The sequence below is a fragment of the Globicephala melas genome, chromosome 18 (genome assembly GCF_963455315.2).
Source record: "Globicephala melas chromosome 18, mGloMel1.2, whole genome shotgun sequence".
In the NCBI taxonomy this organism is placed as follows: Eukaryota; Metazoa; Chordata; class Mammalia; order Artiodactyla; family Delphinidae; genus Globicephala; species Globicephala melas.
The window spans coordinates 5,542,290-5,562,162 of NC_083331.1; the positions used below are offsets into that span (position 1 = coordinate 5,542,290).

Below are 19,873 nucleotides of genomic sequence, written 5' to 3' on the forward strand. Positions count from 1 at the left end.
GGACTACCAAGGTCTTCTGCTAGGTTCTTCTCTATTCACTCTTGCCCACTCTGGTCCTTTCTCCTCATACAGCTGAAATCATCTTTCCAGACACAGATCTCTCACCCTTACAATCACCCACCTTTGCTTAACCTCACCCCTTCAAGGCTTCCTCTCACTTCTAAAACACAGGGGGAGTTTCTTCCCGCAGCTTACAGGGCCCTGTCTGGGCAGCCACCGCAGCCTCTCCTCTCCTTTCCTGCGCCCCCTTGTCTCTCATCCCCACCTCTTCCCCGGGTCAGTCTCTCCTCTTCACTGGGTCCCCTCTGCTTGCTCCAGCCCCAGACGTGTGCTGTCTCTCTGACTGCAGACTTCCCCTCCCTTATGTGTTGTTTAGTCGGCTTGGTAGCATTTGCTCTGCACTGTTGTCAGAGGTCCCTACACAGGGTCTGGCACTCTGCCCCAAGCAGGCACACGGGAGATATTTGGGCCACGAATGAGTGAGTAAGGGTTGGCTCTTTCCCCCATTAAACTTCAGAGAAGCAAACTGTGCTCCAGGCCTAATGATAGGAATCTGATGTCCTGAATTCCACCCTGAGCCTCACACTCTGAAGAACTCAGTTTTATCACGGGGCTCGAAGAGTGTGGGACGGCAGAGCTGAGACAGAGCTGCGCCTTTATTTTGCTTTTTCCCTTTTGGTTCTTGGCAGAGAGAGAGGTTAAGAACATGAACGCTTCCCAGGTCTCATGTTGAATTTAACTGAAAGACTTTATATCAAAAATGTCCCTTCTGTGTCTGGGAAATAGTCATCTGTTCATTGCTCTAGCTTTTGTTCTGAACACCCCACGTTAGGGTTGAGATACTTTTTTTTTTTTTTTGGCCGTGCGGCACGCAGGATCTTAGTTCCCCGACCAGGGATCGAACCCGCGCCCCCTACAGTGAAAGTGCGGAGTCTTAACCGCTGGACCACAGGGAAATCCCAAGAGACGTTTTAATGATGCATTTGCCGTGTTCACCAGGTCAGAGGGAGGAAGAGGGTCTGCCATCTGTTCAGGGCCTGCTCTGGACATCAGGCAGGCATTCTGGTTGGGGGTGGGGGGGAACCGTGCATGATGTCACTACACCAACGGCGCTGCTAGGCATTTGGGCAGATGATGCAAAAAGAAGCATAGCATTTCATCTGAAATGGTCTTACCCTTTTCAGTTTTCGGATAAAGAGAGTTAACAGGAGCCAGAAGAGGGTTGCAGCCACACAGGTACATGTCAGAGTGATCAGCTCCAGATTAGACTTGTCTGAGGTTCCTGGAGAGATAAAAACACCAAGAGGTCGTTAGACAGCCACTCGCAAACTCCGGGTCTGTGATTTGACAGAAGAAGGTCGGTGACCTGGAATGCTTCATCACAGAGTGCAATCGGCTGACTGGAGCAGGAATCCGGTTCCAGGACAGAGCCTCTTACCTTCTCGGTCCGGCAGGGTCTGTGCTATTATCATCATAAACTTACGTGGAAGCGAAAAGGCTTTCCAGAAATTTTGCTGTCGAGTTTGCAAACAGTCCCAGAAATAGAGGAGAAATTAACAATGGGAAAAAACACTGAAGCAGGAACAAAACCTCATTACAGCGCTAAATCTGGACTATATGAGAGCTCCCTAATGGGTTTTAGAGGAAATTCTAAAGAAAAAGAAAAAAAAAAAAAGACATAAGAAGTGTCCCTGGGGACTCACAAAATTCTTCAAAGTGGGTTTTAAAAATAAAAATACAACCCCAGGACTGTCACAATTGCCTGCTCACTCCTTTTGGAGCGGCCAGGCCAGCGCTCCGCAGTCCCGCTGTTCACGTCTGGGGCTTCTCAACAGGCGGCCTACAGGGCCAAGCTCAGCAGAGGTACCAGCTAGAGCCAGTTCTTCCCAATCACCTTATTTCCCAGAATCACACAGACCCAAAGCCGAGCACTGTTTCTCCATGACCAAAAAGAAAAGACCCCACGTATCCAAGAGAAGCTTCCAGAGAGGATGATCTCTGGGATTTGTAAAGGAAGGCTCCAGTGGGCCAGAACTGTGGTTCCCTGCTTCTTGATTCCAGTGGACACTTTCCCAGGAACTCTAAAGTGATGTTCCTTTCTTTGAACTTCATTAAAAGGAGACAGAGTCTTAGTATTAAGTTAGGCCAAGATCAAGTGAAACGTATTCCTTTTAGAAATGGTGAGGGATTTCCCTGGCAGTCCAGTGGTTAGGACTCCGCGCTTCCACTGCACGGGGCGGGGATTCGATCCCTGGTCGGGGAACGAAGGTCCTGCGTGCCGCGCCGCCCGGCCACAAGAAGAGAAAGAACTGGTGATGTGGCTGATGATACTTCGTGCAGAATCCTCACACGTGCCCGATGAACAGGGGCAAGGATATCCCCATGTCATGCATGACAGTTGTATCTGGTGGGCTCTTTGTTTTAACTCAACGAAGACGTGTTGAGTCCTGCCCCAGGCAAGGAGATGGGAAGGTGAATAAGGGAAAGCTACTGTCACTCCCCAGGAGCTCACTCACAACCTAACCAGGAGACTTAAGGCAAATACAGAGAAACTAGGTACAGAGAGTTTGGAGATGAGGGACTCTAACGCCTTTTGGGAGAGGTGACATGTGAAATGGATTCTGACCTACAGGGATGAAGGCAGGGGGAGGGCATTATAGGCAGAGGGAAGGGTATGTGTGAAGGCCCAGAATTGGGAAACAATAGGGCACTGACGGAGTATAATGCAGGGTGCGGGACGGGACCAGACCACAGAGAACTGAGCATTCCTGTGGTTTCAACTCAGTGCTGTGGGCAGCCAGTGAAGGTTCTCTGCCCTCAACAGTAGCAAATACACAAGCTAAAACCGAGGCCGCTTCCCTCTTCCCTCTTCTCCGTTCAGCCACCACATACCTGCACTTCCTGTGGCCGTTATCCTTACCACGGCTAGAGGGGAATCTGGCTTCTTCTCTCTTTTCAGCCCATCCCCAAGTCCTGCTTATTCTGCTTCCATGGCTCATGAAATTGTCACGCCCTGTCCTACCGCGTGATCACCACCTAAGTCCCCCTGAATGACCGCATCAGCTTCCTAACCAGCCTTGAGTCCCCAGTCTCTCCTCCGCTCCAGCCCGTGTCATCTTGCCAAATCATGGATTCCATCCTGGGGCTCCTTAAATTCCACCGTTGCTGCCCGCCCTCAGCCCCGTCAGGATAGAAAGCCCAAGCCCTTAGGTCCTTTCTGCCCAACCTTGCCTGTTTCTTCAGCCTCATCTCCTGCTGCCCTCCCACGTGCTCTACATCAAAATACTTGTAGTTTCGTAAATAGACCAGCCCTTCTGCACCTCTGTGCTTTGGCCTTCGCCCTTTCTCTACCGGGATGTAGGCTTCCCAGGGCTGAGGTCACACCTTATTCATCTTGCCATCCCCACTCACCGAACTGGGTGAATAAGCGGATAAATCATACTTTGCTTTGTCTCCAGAGAGTTTCACGAAGCTTTCAAAGGGTTCCGGGCCAAATTCCCTTTCACGTATATTCATCTGCTAAACACACGGAACATCACCTGTGTCCCAGGCTCTGCTCTGAGTGCTGGTGTACGGTGGTAAGTGAAAGGGCACGGAATGGAGTTCACGGTCTGGTGTTCAGGTATGAACTGACGGGTGTGTTCTACTGCGTGAAGCAGTGGAACGGAGGTCCTCTCGTTCACTGCTGCATCTCTGGTGTGGAGAAGAGTGCCTAGCACGTAGCAGGTAGGCATCCTGAAAGTGCTGGGTGAGTGAGTGAGTGCATGAATTTGGATTCATTCGCTGCTGTGGCATCTTGCCGTCACTTTTCCCCTGAATCTCCTGAGACTGAGAAGTTTCAATGACCACCTTTCCTCTCAGTACGTCCTCTTGATGGGAAAACCGTAAGCGCAAGTTTATGAGTTTGGATTTCCTCCCCCGCAGTAAGAGGTTTAACGTTGCCTTGCTGTATTCACACATGCACGCACGCACGCGCACACTTCTTTGCTTATGCTGCAAATGCGTTTCGTGGAACCGAAAAACGGATTGGGACCTACTCCAGGGCACAGTGGCCTTGGGCTCCTGGAGATGCTGAGAGCATCTTAAGACACGGCTCTGTCTGCATAAAGCCTCCGCAGAGGCCTCCTGCACGGAATGCCCTGGGAGAGACCCCCTCTCGTTGTGGGAACTTTCCCACTGCATTCCCCGGGGCAGGAAGTTGACCCCCCGAAGTAATTCCACGGTCCTTACTCTGGCAGAATTCCCTGCAGTGGGAGCAAATGTGTTTGTGTGCACTTAGGCATTTAAGGAATCATCTCATTAAAAACATCTTCAAGATGAACGTTAATCAGAAGGGAAAGGTCTATTTCATGTTCTATTACGGCTGACTGAGAACTAAACTCATTCTGTAAGATGTAGTATCTAGGCTCTACCTCTATCTTGTCTGATAACTTGATCTCCATCTTTATTTGGAAAGTAACTATTAGGATAGTCTGCTATAGATTAATTTAAATCAGAGCGTCTCTTCCCATCCAGCTCTTGGATGTGTTTTCAGAGGTCAGACATCTACACGCTGGCCGGACTTAAACCCAACTTCACCTGGCTGGTGTCAGCTGGTGAACTCGGTGCATGAAATAGCCCAGCTGCAGATGGCCCGCGAAGGAGGAACGTGGGTGGAACGTGGAACGTGGGTGGGATTTGACAATACTAGGAGTTAGCACTGGATCTCAGGGACGTCCCTCCCGTCTGATGTGTGTGAGAGACCAGCACCAGGACATGGTACAAGGGTATCCTTTTTTTTTTTTTTTTTTTGCGGTACGCGGGCCTCTCACTGTTGTGGCCTCATCCGCTGCGGAGCACAGGCTCCGGACGCGCAGGCCCAGCGGCCATGGCTCACGGGCCCAGCCGCTCTGCGGCACGCGGGATCCTCCCAGACCGGGGCACGAACCCGCGTCCCCTGCATCGGCAGGCGGGCTCTCAACCGCTGCGCCGCCAGGGAAGCCCTGCAAGGGTATCTTTATACGGGGTAATGACAAGAAGGTGGCTGTTTCGAAAAGGTCAGGTATTTGTACCTCTTATTTCAGGGTGCTGACCTCACTGCCCAGAACATTCCATGTCAGTTACCCTCCCAGGCTTCATCCCATCCCTGCTGGGATAGGAAGGGCAGGTGCCAGACAGAGGAAGGGCTGATTTCTGAAGATGGTAACCCTTGTCTACAGTCTGTACAGCTGGGCGGTGTCTTGCCGTCCTGCCCTGGGCCTTTCTGCTAGTGATGGCAGCTCTGTCTGCATGGGGCCCGGGCTGTGCGATGTGGCAGCAGCACACCAGCCCTGACATGTGGCTCTGAGGGGTACCAGACTGCTTGAGTCAACAGGCAACAGAATCAGGCAGCTCAGCTCGTGCAGTATAACTGGGCGGTGCCTCCCAAGAAGTTGGGGAAACTCCCCAAGCAAAAGACCAGGGTCCCTGGCCCCAGGGCCTTCCTTAACTGCAGAAAAGGAAGTCTTTATGTGACCCTACGAGCAGCTATGTCTGAGGCCAAGGACTCTGTGCCCCAGCTTCCTCCTCCCTAAGATGTGTGACAAGAGCACCCCACCTTACGGGGAGATGGTTAAAGCCAGTGTGAGCTGTTACTCTGAAGGCCTCCCCCCAACGCCCGCCTTTTCCTTTTTTTCCCTTCTATTACTTTCTGGACTTCAAGTGCAAGATCGTTTTCTTCATCCAAACACATCTCATATAACACAATTTGTCTTTTCTTTCTAAAACGAATCAGACTTTGACCCAAGTACTGATCATTTTCTACGAACAACTGCGTTACTTTCCCTGAGAAACTGGCCTGACGCTGCAGCCTGGCTTAGGAGTTATTCTCTGGTTCTGGCATTGTTTTAATTTGAGGTAACTGTTTATGTGGGTTTACTGCCCACGAAGCTATTAGGACACAGAGAGGAGGGTGTGTTTCTTGTTCATTTTGCGTCTTGAGCACTGGCCTAGTGAAAGTCTCAATAAATATATATGGATGAAAAGAAAATCAGTGCACCTAGACCTGGCCTCCCCTGTGAGCAAGTCAAGCAGGGCTACCTCCTTTGATTTAAAATCCAGTAACCAGTAATCCAGTTAACCTTATTATGTAAGTCTCTAAGGTTTACTGGACATTAAAATTGGCCTTCATACTATTTACGAAGCTTTACAGGAATCTACATAGATTTGTGTACAGCCATCAACTTGGAATTCTTCTTAAGGACAGTGATTGGAGGCATACTCTATTCGGATTAAATCTGAAGTACCTTTCAAGAGTAATTTTAAGTAAAGATACTTAAAATCGCTATCCTATCAGTTCTGTAATACATTTTTATCACAGGAGGTTAAATCCTTAGGTCAAAGAGGAATTTTGTGGTCCAGAACACCATTTGTGTGACTTACTGGCTAAGTCTAGAAAAACTATAATACAGAAAGTTTTGTTGAAATGGAATTTGGTTTATCATATTAACAAATGATAGTGTTAGCTAATATGGAAGAAGTTTTTATCATATGCCAGATACGGTGTTCAATGTGTTAATCCTTGCAACAACCCTATAAGGTTGGTATGCCATTATTCGCACCCATTTTGCAGATGAGCAAACTGAGGCTCCAGGAGGGAAGTCATTTGTCCAAGGTTGCACGGCTCACGAGCAGGGACACACCTGGCTTCAGAGTGGGGCCTCTTCCCCACCAGGCTGAGAGGCAGGAGAGCAGAGTGGTTAAACAGGGATCCAGTTCTCTCAGCACTGCCTCTTCCGAGCTCTGTAACCCTGGACAGGGTCCTAACCCTCTCGGGGCCTCGGATTCTCACTTGTAAGGAGGAAAAAAAACCCTCATTGGATTGAAGGAGACTAATGCATGTTATGTGCTTAAAACAGTGGACCACACGGTCAACAAGCATTAAGATGTTGTAATCGAATTCCATCACCATTTTTTGCATTCTTGATCAAGGCCAGCTTTATGTCATTGCTTGGGTTTAATTACAAAGGCATGCACATCCCGCCCCCAGCCCTCCCATGTGAAATTAGTGAGCTGCCTGCTCAGAGGTCGGTCTCTCTCTGTTCTCTCCTGGGGAAACCCTTCTGAACTGCCAACCCATGAGAGGAGTGACATCAGTCACCAACATCTTCGTGTCAATTAGTTTATCACATCCTCCCTAGTGCCAGGAGAGCCAGGGGGAGAGAAGTGGGGGCACGCAGGCTTTAGGAAGAGAGGAGCTAAGGTAGGGGCAGTCAGAGGTCAGAGGAGGCTCAGAAAGGAGAGATGCAAACTCAAGGCTGGCCAAGCGTGATGAAAAAAGGCTGGATACCCAAGACAAGTTCCTTTTGAGCTTTTCTTACCCTTTACTCTTGGGACTTTGTTAAAGATGTTAAAGAACATAGTGTATCCTTCCTGCCATGCGAGTCCTTTCCCGAAACGTGTTAATGTGCGATTATTGTGGCACAAAATTTACAAATCACACCTGTGGTACCATTCGAAGTATTCAGAGTGCCCTGAGGCAGCCCTGTGCTTTCCAGGATCCCTGCCTCCAGCAGCCTTCCTCAAAAAAATGTTCAAAATGGTAACTATTCTTCAAGTTGTTTTCTCCTGTGTGATTATAAATGCTATTATAATGCTCTGCTATTATTTCAATAGCAAAGCCTAAATCTGTTAGAGGAATATGTGTATATATATATACACACACACACATATAGTGGTTATTACTAATAATGGCAAAGTATAGTTTATTTTAAATCCTTGGATGAAAATGTGCCCCCGTTGCACTGTAACAGTCCCGTGGAGTTCCACGGGCTATGGCGTGCTATGTTAATTTCAGAAATTATTTTGGTTAGCTACAGTTTTGTTGCTGTTGTTTTTAATATTAGAACTTCCCCTCTGAGCACTCCACGTGAGCTCCTGAGCAGTCCAAACCAAACAAGACCTGTGATTATTTAAAGAAGCCACTTTGATTCCCCAGTCCGCTCATCCTTTTCAGATACAAAAATAACACATTGTTTTATCTATGAGTATAAGAATCCTTTTTCAAAGGAAATAAAAAGAGCAGACAGTTTCCTTCCTGGCTAATTTGTGAACCTCTTTAAATATGTTAAACATAGCCACAGACACAACTTATTTCCCTGGTTTCACTTCCTAAACTCAACCTGACAAGATAGGTCAGTGTGGAGGGTCTATACTGCATATATGAGGAAATCAAGTCTAAAGCTTTTTCACTTTTTTCTATAAATTTATTTATTTATTTTTGTCTGTGCAGGGTCTTCGTTGCTGCGCGCTAGCTCTCTCTAGTTGTGGTGCGCGGGCGCTACTCTTCGTTGTGGTGTGCGGGCTTCTCATTGCCGTGCTTGTGGAGCACGGGCTCTAGGCGCGCGGGCTTCGGTAGTTGTGGAGCACGGGCTCTAGAGCGCAGGCTCAGTAGTTGTGGAGCACGGGCTCTAGAGCGCAGGCTCAGTAGTTGTGGCGCACGGGCTTAGTTGCTCCGTGGCATGTGGGATCTTCCCAGACCAGGGCTTGAACCCGTGTCCCCGGCATTGGCAGGCGGATCCTTAACCACTGCACCACCAGGGAAGCCCAAGTCTAAAGCTTGATTCACCTAATTCACAGCCACCAGAGTGAGAAGAATAAATGATTTAGACTCCAGAAGCAAGAGTCTCATTTCAGTGATGAGATCACTAGGCAGGTACTGCCTTTAACCGTTCTGAACAGCGTCCAAGGATGAAATTTTTATTCAATGAGCCCAGAGTACTTCTGTTCAAGATACTGCATCTCATTCACAAGACGCACATGCTGTCAACTTTCAGAAATTCCTCCTATTCAAAATTATACCTTTATGTGGAGCTGAAACCTGCCTCTTTGACATTTTACCACCATCTCCCTTCCTTGGTTCTGGTTATCTTTTCTGGTGAGTCAAAGAATGAGGCCAACATCTCCTCTGTCTGAAAGCTCTTTAAATATTTGAAGAAAACAATCCTGTCCTCCCCAAGTGGACTCATTTTTAGACTAAACATCCTCATTTCCTCGCACTGTTTTATCATTACCGTATTAGGATATGCCTTCGTTTGTTTATGCTTCTCTTAGAAATAGGTACAGATATTTCATGTGTGGCTTGATGATGGCTGATCAGGTAATTTCTCAGCTAACCACAGTTTTTCAGCAGAGAGGCTGGATACCGCCATCACTCTGAGAGCAGAGAAAGAGTTACAAAAGAGAGCAAAGGAGGAGACGGCAGAAAAACTATAAAAAGCAGACACAAGAACTCAAAACAGGGCTGTTGGAGGCAATAATGGGTGAAAAGAAGGAGTCATATATATAGTGTCTGCAGCTACCTTGCAGATTAGACCGTTTCTCTAAGTGATATTGAAGATTAATGCCCCGTGAGGAAAAAGATCATGAATCCAAAGTACCAATTCCTCGGGGTCGGGGAGGGAGGGATTGGGCGTTTGGGATCAGCAGATGCAAACTATTATATAGAGGATGGATAATCAACAAGGTCCTACTGCATAGCACAGGGAACTATATTCAATATCCTGTGAGAAAGCAAAATGGACAAGAATATGAAAAAGAATGTATACGTATAACTGAACCACTTTGCTGTACGGTAGGATTAACACAACATCGTAAATCAACTATACTTCAGTGAGATAAATTTAAAAACAAAAGTACCAATTCCTCAGAAAATTCCATGGACCAGCCAATAGGAAATGGTTAGAATTGTTGAGATTCTGTCATTGCCAAGGGAGCTATCAGTGTGGGAGGTCCCGCGCTGCCACTTAACTCGCTGTCTTCTTTCCTGCCCCATCCACTTGGCCAATCCAACATCCCGCAAGGCCTCCTTCAGAGGTCAAGTCACTCGCCATATCGTTTCTGGCCTCTAGGAAGTCCTTTAGCCTTTATCAGCGGCACTGTGCAGTCTGTTCTATACAAACTAGGGTTTCTGTGTTACCCACAGGAGGAGCTCAAAATGTTCATTGATCTGGTTCTAACGGTTTCATGTTCCCCTTAATCGCCTTCCAACTAGGTTTTCAAAGCACAGAGAGGTTAGGGATCGTGACTTGCACGTCCATATCCTGCAGCGTCCTGGGCAGATATATAAGTGGTTGACTTAATTTAATTTGGCTTCTCTCGAATGCCCTCAACAATATAGTGATGTGTTTCTCTTTTCAGACATTCACTGGTGGGTTTCTAAAGAGATTAATCCAACGAACATTTCTCGAGTCTCTGCACCAGGAGAGAGAATAATGCGCGATGATGAGCATTGTATTCAAGGTCCATGTCAAGTGCTGTGGGAGCACGGGGTTCAGGGGGCATGGTGGTGAGACACGAGAGATGAGGTGTAGAGAAAGTGACCCAAGAGCGAAAGTGAATTTTAAAAGATGAGTAGGATTACTATATATAAAACAGGTAAACAGCAAGGACCTGCTGTAGAGCACAGGGAACTCTACTCAATATCTTGTAATAACCTATAATGGAAAAGAATCTGAAAAAGAATATGTATAATGTATAACTGAATCACTTTGCTGCACACTTAAAACTACCACAATGTAAATTAACTGTACTTCAGGAAAAAAGATAAAAAAAGTAAAAGGTGGGAGTAGGATTGTCTGGGGGAGAACAAGTTGGGAAGGAAGGCTGTTCAGACAAAGGGAAAACGACGTGTAAAGGGCAGAGGACCAGGGGGAGTGCGGTGTGTTCCGGTTTAGTCCAGGTGGGGGGCCTGGGGCGTGTGAGCGGATGAGAGCTGAGGCTGGAGGAGAAGCGTGTGCAGGACCGAGTGTGCTGGGGTGAGGATGATGGTAACCACGAACCGCCGCAAGATTTCCTTCAGAAATTCTTACATATTCTGAAGTCTACTGGGGAACATTTGCAAACAGGCTACTGAAGAAATTCCATCTCTTCATGTAAAACCTCAGCGAGCCATAGATGTGTACACATCTGAGAGGCGCCAATTCGAAGACTTTACGGTGCTATAAATGTTATGTTTTCTGGGATGATTTCTGGCTTTGGAGAATTGAAATTGAGGTCTAATCTCTGTTCTAAATGGAAGCCACATGGCCAGAGTCCACGGTCGGATTAGGTCCCTTTAGGTTTTGCTGCTCAACAAAACTGTCGAGGAGGCCCTTGGAATAGTTTTCTTCCACGTGGTCTGTTTATCACGTGTTGCTTCTCTGAGTATTTTGCAGCCTACTTCGTGTTAAAAAACCAGTTTACGAAAACGGCGGGAAGAGCCAGCCTATGTGTAACTGGTGGGAACTGGAAAAAGAATGGATAATTTCCAGTGTGTGGGTGTTTTTCTCTCTACACCCATCTTCTGCTTTCTTGGAGTTCTTTCTCACAGGTGTGGCCACTCTGGTCATTCTCTGTGCGTCAGTGTCATGGCTCTGGCAGCAGCTGGCTCTCCTGTCTTCCAGGAACTACTGTCCCCCCACAGAGACTGTGTTCCGACGGTGGCCTGTGTCCTCCCCTTCAGCCTCGCCGGGAGGGGGACCAGCCAGGCCTTCCCAGCGGGACGGGGAGGGGAAAAGGAGGTCAGGGAAAGGAACAGACTGGAGGGGCAGTGGGACGCTGGGAGGTGGAAAGTTCAACGAACGGGGAAATGGGTGTCTGAGCAGCTTCTCGCGCTCTCTGGAGCAGTTGTTTACCTTGTACGGCGAGGTATGCCGAACTCTCCGCGGACCCCTTCTGGTTGGTGGCTTTGCAGTGATAGACACCTTCATCCTCTTCCGTGACTCTTTCAATAAACAGCGTGCTGCTTCCTGGTCCTAAAATAATTCCTGGGGAGCGAGAGATGTTTAGATGAGTGAGCCTGGATGACAAAACAAAACAGCCACTTCTGTAACGCAACCCTCTTCCTATCATTATGCCTCCAGACGAGGAAGTACAGGCTCTGGTTCACCTGGGCCAGGGCTGCGTATTTGTTTTCTCTCCTCCAGGCTTTTTCGTAGTACCTTCTATAGCTCTGAGCCCCTACTTGGGAGACGCAGATCTGACCCAGGCCAGAAAGAAATGAGATGGGGCTACCGCCCCCAACTTGAAAGAGCACATATCAAGGAGGTAGCATATCTAATAATAATAATAACTACCATTTCCTCAATGCCCGCCGTGTGTCAGGCACGACCGACACCCCATTCCTAGCTCGACAACCACCCTGTAAGGGGTTATCGTCTCCACCTTTCAAACGTGGACACTGAAGTTTGGGGAGGTTAAGGGACTCAACCGAGAGCGTGCAGTTTGATGGAAAGCACATTCGTGGCTCAGTGGTCAAAGCCAATCCCATTTCGTTGGTCACAGTGGTAAAGAGCTTGGGCTGGGCTTTAATCGAGGCCTCCCCAGCACAGCTCTGTCACTTTAGGCCAGTTACTTCACCTGTCTGTTTCAGTTTCCTCAGTCTTACAATGACAGTGAAAGCAGTTCCTACTCAATCAATGGGAAAACGAATAGCAACTGCCCAGCACGTAGTAGGTGCTCAGTAAATGCAGGTGTAAGTATTACTGTGGAGCCGGTGCGAGGGAAGGAGCTTCCAGACCCAGTCGCTTCAATAGCAAGTACTGCCCCTTGTATTTGAGCACTGACTGTACTTTAGCCTGTGGCAGAGACTTGGGGGGGTAGGGAGGGGCAGGCTAAGACACCGTGTCTGTCGAGGAGGGAAAATCAACTCATACCAAACACAACATACATACATACATACGTACATACATACATACATACATTCTCTCTCTCTCTCTCTCTCTCTCTCTCCCTCTCCCCCCCCACCCTCTCCCTCTCTCTCTCTCTCTCCCCACCCTCTCCCTCCCTTCCTCCCTCTCCCTCCCTTCCTCCCTCTCTCTCTCTCTCTCTGTCTCTCTCTCTCTCTCCCTCTCTCTCTCTCTCCCTCCCCACCCACCCCTCGACACACACACACACACACCAGCAAACAGAAAATGTTTGATGCGTGAGAATACATACATGTAGCACAGCGGACCCAATCAAATGTAAAGTGTGGCCGGGGAGGAGCTCAATAAGAATAGGCCACTCAGGGAAGGCGTCATGGAGTATATGGGCCTTGAGTTGAGGTCAGGTTATCAGAGGTGATGGGAGAAGGGGGGCCACTGAGAAAAGGCAAGACCCTGAAATGAACACGCACCAAGTGCTTGTTCCGGGATAAATTGAACCCGACCAGACCAGAGGCTGTATTTTGTTCGTTGAAATAGTTTGTATTCTCCTGATTATGAAAACTGTATCTGATATAGAAAACTTGAGAGCATAAAGAAAATCTGAAAAGACAGACAAACCTACAATCTCACCCCCGGTCAGTTCTCCTTCAGTCTTTTTAAAGTGGCCTTTTTTACACAGCTTGTTCATTGACATAATGACTATTTTTGAGGGCCACCGTGTACTGGACACTAGTCTAGATGCTGGAGATACGGTAATAGCAAGGCAAATGAGTCCTTGGCTGCAAAGGGCTTAAATTAGAGTTTGGGAGAAGTACCAGTAAAGAATGTCACTTCAAGTAGCCATAACGTTTGTGAGGGAAATAGACCTGGTTAAGGAGGTCACACGTTAAGGAAGGTGAAGAAGCTACCTTAGATGGGGTGTTGTGAGGAGGCTCTGAGCATGTGATGTTTTGAGCAGAGACCCGGGAGGTGGGCAGGGGTGAGCAGGTGAGGACCTGGAAAAGGGCATTCTAGGCACAGGGAGTAAAAATATAAAGCCCGTGGGGCAGGAAGGAGCTTGTTTAGGGAAAGATACAGTGGCTTTGTCCAGGGGTGACTGTGTTTGTTGGAAGTGGTAGGGATTGGTGGCGCTGGGGAAGTTTTTGAAGGTTTGCTTACGGGTTAGCATGTGGTACATGAAAAAGAGAAATAAAAGTCTGGCTTCAGGGTTGATAGTTTGAACAGCTGGGAGGGTGGTGGTACCTTTCCTGGGGTGGGGAGCAGGTTTGAGGGAGAAAAATCAAGAGTTCTGTTCTGTTTCGTGAGGTTTCATTGGGGGCCCAGGGAGGAGGTCGGGGTTAGAGCTGGCTGCAGGGACTCAACATTCGGGAGGCATGGAAAGCCAGGGGAATAGAAACAAAGCTCATGGGAAGTGAGTCCGGAGAGAGATGACAGCTGGCCTGAAGGCTGAGCCCCGGGAAATCAGAGAAAGAGGAAGCAGCAGGGATTGAGGAGGAGTAGCCCGGGAGGTTGCAAGAAAACCAGGAGAGCGTGATTCCTAGAACCAAGGAGAGAGCTCATGATGGAGAAGAGCGACGAGCTGCGTTCGGTGCAGCTGTGAGACTACGAAGAAGGGAGATCACAGACCACTGTGTTTGGCAATGAGCCGTTTCAGTGACATCTGGGAACAGAAGCATGATGACTGTCACTTAGAGACAGGAGGTGATGGAGGAGAGGTGGTTAGGGGGTTACTGTCGGGAGGGTAGCTGGAGACGAGCACGAGGTCAAGGAATGAATTCGTTTTAGAAATGTGAAACTTTACAGCATGTTTACGTGCTGATAGGAATAATCTGAGGTGGGGGGGGGAGAGAGAGAGAGAGAGAGAGAGAGAACGAACAGAAGGAACAGTACCAGGAGTGGATTCTTAAGAAGTGAGAGGGGATGGAACTCAGTGGCTGAACTGGCCTTGGATAGGAGTCTAACAGGAAGAATGGCAGAGCGCAAAGGGACATAGACTGGACAATTTGGTGATACATTTTCTTAATAAACGAGGTACTTATCTGTTGAAACTGAGGAGGAGGTGATTTTGGAGGTTTGAAGCGAGAGAAGAAGGTGTGAAATAGTGTGCTGGGAGAGAGGAAACAAGTCCAGTAGTGAAATGTTGGTAAGATTTCTCCTAATGCTTATACAAATTTAAATACTGACCCCAGCCCCCCAATATCATAGCATAAGTTATTCCCCATGTCCTTACATGCTTTGAATATAGTCATCATATGCATGTACCCTAATGCTTGGTGTTAGGTTATATCTAATTCTCATAACTATAAATAATAGTGCAATGACATCTTTAAGCATAAAGATTTTTCTGAATTTCAGATTATTTCCTTAGGAGAGATTTCCAGAAACAGATCTATTAGGTCAAAAGCTCTTGATTCATATAATCACACTGCCCTCCAAAAAGATAACACCAGTCAAAGCTTCTACCAGCAGAGGATAAGAGACTACTTCATCACTTTCCTCCCAGTAGCATCTAAAAAATAGAAAACACAAAACTTTGTTGATTTGATAGAGTAAAATGATGGTTGTCTTAATTTGTATCTTTTCGGAACATTCTTTCATGTGTTTCGTAGCCATTTTTATTTTCAAAGCACCTGTTTTGAGTAGTTGACTGGAAAAGGTGAGTTCAGATTAAGGAGAGCTTTGAAATCCTGGCTGAGGAGTTTCCATTCAATGGAGAAGGAAAGAGAGGATCACAAAGATTTTTGAGGGAAATGACCTAATGAGAGCAATGTTTAAGGAAGTTTAGTCTAGAAGGAGAATGCAGGATGGACTGGAATGAGGAAAAAGTGGTATCTGGAAGTCCAGCTCAGCAGTGGTAATTCAGGCAAGGAGTGATGAGGCTCTAAGTGTGGATGGTGGGAAAGGAAGTGGAGGGGGGAGAGATGGAAACAGACACTTTGTAGAAACAAGCCACAGAAATCGGTGCTTTATTGGATCCAGGAATAGACAGAGATGAGTCCAGGATGGTTCTGGAAAAAACATGAGAGCTCTGCCCTGTAACCTTGGCTAGATCATTTAATCCCTGTGGGGCGGTTTCCCCATCTGTAAAACAAACAAAAAACCCCTGCTTTATCTCTTTCACGGTATTGCTATGAGGATCAACAAAAATAATTTCAGTGAAAGCTTTGAAAAGTGCAAGATATGGTGTAAGTGGCGCTCCCAGAAAGTGAAAGTGTGGCTGGAGAGTGGGTGATCGGGGCACTGAACGTTTGGAAGAGCAGCGATCTGGCTACCCACAGTGGTCTCCACTGCAGCTGACCTGAGCCTCAACCAAGTTTCTATCACTCAGATCCCAAATTAAGGCTAACGTGCATGATCAAATAAAGTCAGAGGACTTGGATTTCACCCAAGGAGACAGATGTGTAATTGCAGAGGTGAGAGGATGGTGCCAGGGACGCTGATGAGCTGACATCATCTGGCTCAGTTCCCTCTTCCCATCACGTGGAGGAGAGATGGGGTGAGAAAGTGTCCAAAATCAACAAGCACAGCTCTTCTTTCTGACTTGGCCTCACTCTGCACAGCAACAAAGGCACAGACCTGGATACGTCATCATCAGACCCCTGAGAAACCTCGTCACGCTTCTCTCATTCTCTACTCTCGCTACTTATTTCCCTTCTCACATAAACAGGCCAGTTAATCCCCTTATTATTTTTCCCCATTCATCAAATCTTCTGCCCATACTTAAACTTGGGGAGACAACTATAGTTCTTTTTTTTTTTTTTAAGTCTTTATTGAATTTGTTACAATATCGCTTCTGTTTTATGTTTTGGTTTTTTGGCCGGGAGGCACGTGGGATCTTAACTCCCCGACCAGAGATCAAACCCACATCCCCTGCATTGGAAGGTGAAGTCTTAACTACTGGACCATCAGGGAAGTCCGTCCCCTAGTTTCTTTAATGCCTTAACCTGTTGCTACCTTGATGCAACCTGTTCACTATGATACAGGCTCTGGTCTACCAGTGGAGCTCACCTATTAAGGAGGGCTCTCTTTTTAGTTTTGAATTTTTTCATTGTAATTTCAAAGATTTTAAGAGTGCAGAAAAAATATAACCCATGTGGCTCACCAATAAGAGAGCCAGATGTCAGCATTTTGCCATATTTGCTTTAGACCCCTCTTTTTTTTGAAGTGTTAATTTAATTTTAAAATTTTTATTGGAGTATAGTTGATTTACAGTGTTGTGTTAGTTTCTGCTGTACGGCAAAATGATTCAGTTATACATACATCCACTCTTTTGAAGATTCTTTTCCCATATAGGTCATTACAGAGTATTGCGTAGAGTTCCCTGTGCTACACAGTAGCTTCTTATTAGTTATCTATTTTCTACATACTAGTGTGTCTATGTCAATCCCAGTCTCCCAATTTATCCCTCCCCCCTTTCCCCGTTGGTAACCATAAGTTTGTTTTCTACATCTGTGACTCTTACTGTTTTGTAAATAAGTTCGTTTGTACCATTTTTTTTAGATTCCTCATAAGCGATATCATATGATGTTTGTCTGTCTGACTGACTTCACTCAGTATGACAATCTCTAGGTCCATCCACGTTGCTGCAAAAATTTATAGATACTTTCCCCCTTCTCCTCCCTCTCTCCAAAGCTACCACTATCCTAAAGTTGGTGCACCTCATTCTCATGTTTTTGTACTTTGTCTACATATTGATGGATGCGTATCTCTACAGAATATATAATATTGTTTTGTGGGTTTTAAAATTCCAAATAAATTGTGTCATGGTACATATCCTTTTTTAACTTGGATTTTTTAAAAAATAAATATTAAAACACTATTCAACAGTGTTTTAATATTTATCCTTGTTGATACCTGTAGATGGAGTTCACTTCACTGACATGTAATATTCCACTATATTAAAAAGCCACAGATTTTTTTTTTTTAATCCACTTCTCTCCTATACGGTAGTTAGGTAGTTTCCACTTTTTTTTGATGTTACAAAGAAGGCCACAATGCACATCTGATACAGCTCTGTGTCCCTTGTTATGCAATATCTCCTTGTACTGGCTTATAGGATATACCCATTTTGAACTCTACCAAGTATTACAAAATTGTCTTCCAAAATATACCAATTTACACTTTAACCAGCAATGAGTAAGGGCTCCCCTTTCCCATTACTCACCAGTATTTGGTGTTATCAGGTGTTTTAACTGATGGCAAAATTTTGGGTGTGAAGTGACATCCCTGATTACTAGTAGGTGGAACATCTTTTTCCATTTTGGTTGGCCATTCAGGCTTCTTTTCCTGTGAATTGCCTGTTCTGTGTCCTTTGCACATTTTCCTATTAGCCTATTTGTTTTGTTCTCAATGATTTTAGGGTTCTTTATATGTTTTGGATCCTGAGCCCTTGTTAAATATGTTACAAGTCTTCCCCATTTATGAACCGTCTTTGAAACTTTGTTTATGGTGATTTTTTTTTTTTTTTTTTCTGTACGCGGGCCTCTCACTGTTGTGGCCTCTCCCGTTGCGGAGCACAGGCTCCGGACGCGCAGGCCCAGCGGCCATGGCTCACGGGCCCAGCCGCTCCGCGGCATGTGGGATCTTCCCGGACCGGGGCACGAACCCGTGTCCCCTGCATCGGCAGGCGGACTCTCAACCACTGCGCCACCAGGGAAGCCCCTATGGTGAATTTTTAATACAAAAGATTTTAGAATCTTAATGCAGTCAAATTTATCAATCTTTCTATTATCCTTTGTGCTTTTTGTTACTTGTTAAAGAAATATGTCCTATTCTGATATCATAAACTATTCATTCCCCTTATATACTTTCTTCCCCAAAAAATCTGATTAAAGAATTTTGCCTTTTCTCACTTAGGTGTTTAATACATCTAGATTTTCTTTTGGAGAAGGGTATGTTTATCGTGTGAGGTAAGAATCTAACTTTTAGGGCTTCCCTGGTGGCGCAGTGGTTGAGAGTCCGCCTGCCGATGCAAAGGACACAGGTTTGTGCCCCGGTCCGCGAGGATCCCACATGCCGCGGAGCGGCTGGGCCCGTGAGCCATGGCCGCTGAGCCTGCGCGTCCGGAGCCTGTGCTCCGCAACGGGATAGGCCACAACAGTGACGGGCCCGCATACCACAAAAAAAAAAAAAAAAAGAATCTAACTTTTACTGTATAAATAGCCAATTATGCCAGCTTCACTTATGGAATAATCTGTTCTTCTCCCACTGAGTTTTGGTGGCAGCTCTGTCAGATACTCAGGGTCCATATATTTGTGGTTCTGTTTTTAGGCTCGCTATTTGTTCACAATGACCTATTTATCTGTCCCACATGAGTTAAACCATGATTAACTTAAGTTATGATTGCTTGATAACACATCCTGATATTTGGTATGAGATGATTGATCCCTTTTTCAAAAGTGTCTTGGACCTTTACACTTCAATATGGATTTCAGGTTTAGCTTGTCAAATTCTGTAAAAAGCACTGTTGGAATGTTGATGGGAATTCCACTGAATTTATGTAATAATTTGGGGGAAATTGTCCTATTTATTTTTAGGTCGAAACATGAAATTGTCAGTATTTTGACCTATAAAATGGCTCAAACATGGTTCAACTTGATAATAAATATTCCCATCTAAGAATACCAAATATCTTTGCATTACTTAGGTCATCTTTTATGTCATTGGATAGCTTTAGGATTTTCTGTTTAAATATGTTGTTCTTCAGTTATATTTATTCCTTGATAACGTTGTAATTTTTGTTATTATGCAGAATGGCATTGGGTTCTTTTTTTTTTAAACATCTTTATTGGAGTATAATTGCTTTACAATGGTGTGTTAGTTTCTGCTGTATAACAAAGTGAATCAGCTATACATATACGTATATCCCCATATCGTATTGGGTTCTTTGAAGAGTCACTTTATCTGAATTTCATCTTTCCCCTTTGGGTGTCAGTTATTAGAACAAGTAGAACTCATAAACGTGACGCTCTGCTTTGTGTTGCTGAGGTAATTTAATTGTAGGCCTGCTTCCTTCCAGAAGGATCACCTAAATAATTTCCAACCACAAAAATCATGACAATTCCTATGGAAACTTACAATTTATCATGATCAAAACTCTTCTTCACCCATCAAAGTCCAACTCAAATGACATTTCCTCCCTGAAGCCTCCCTTGATTACCTCAGTGAGAGGTGCTAATTTGTATCTGATGGAATTTTATGCCCTTCATGTTGCATATTTTTGAATCGACTTT

General features: G+C 45.9%; 1 protein-coding gene across 1 annotated transcript in view; it reads right to left on the reverse strand.

Annotated features, from left to right (window-relative positions):
* FLT1 (fms related receptor tyrosine kinase 1) overlaps nt 1-19,873 on the reverse strand; it is a 173,145-nt gene that overhangs the window by 39,155 nt on the left and 114,117 nt on the right. Inside the window, exons 15-16 of the mRNA XM_030882597.2 lie at nt 11,631-11,762; nt 1,176-1,282 (exon numbers count right to left, since the gene is read on the reverse strand). Coding sequence (XP_030738457.1) covers nt 1,176-1,282; nt 11,631-11,762 — 239 coding nt within the window. The remainder of the gene's footprint in view (nt 1-1,175; nt 1,283-11,630; nt 11,763-19,873) is intronic.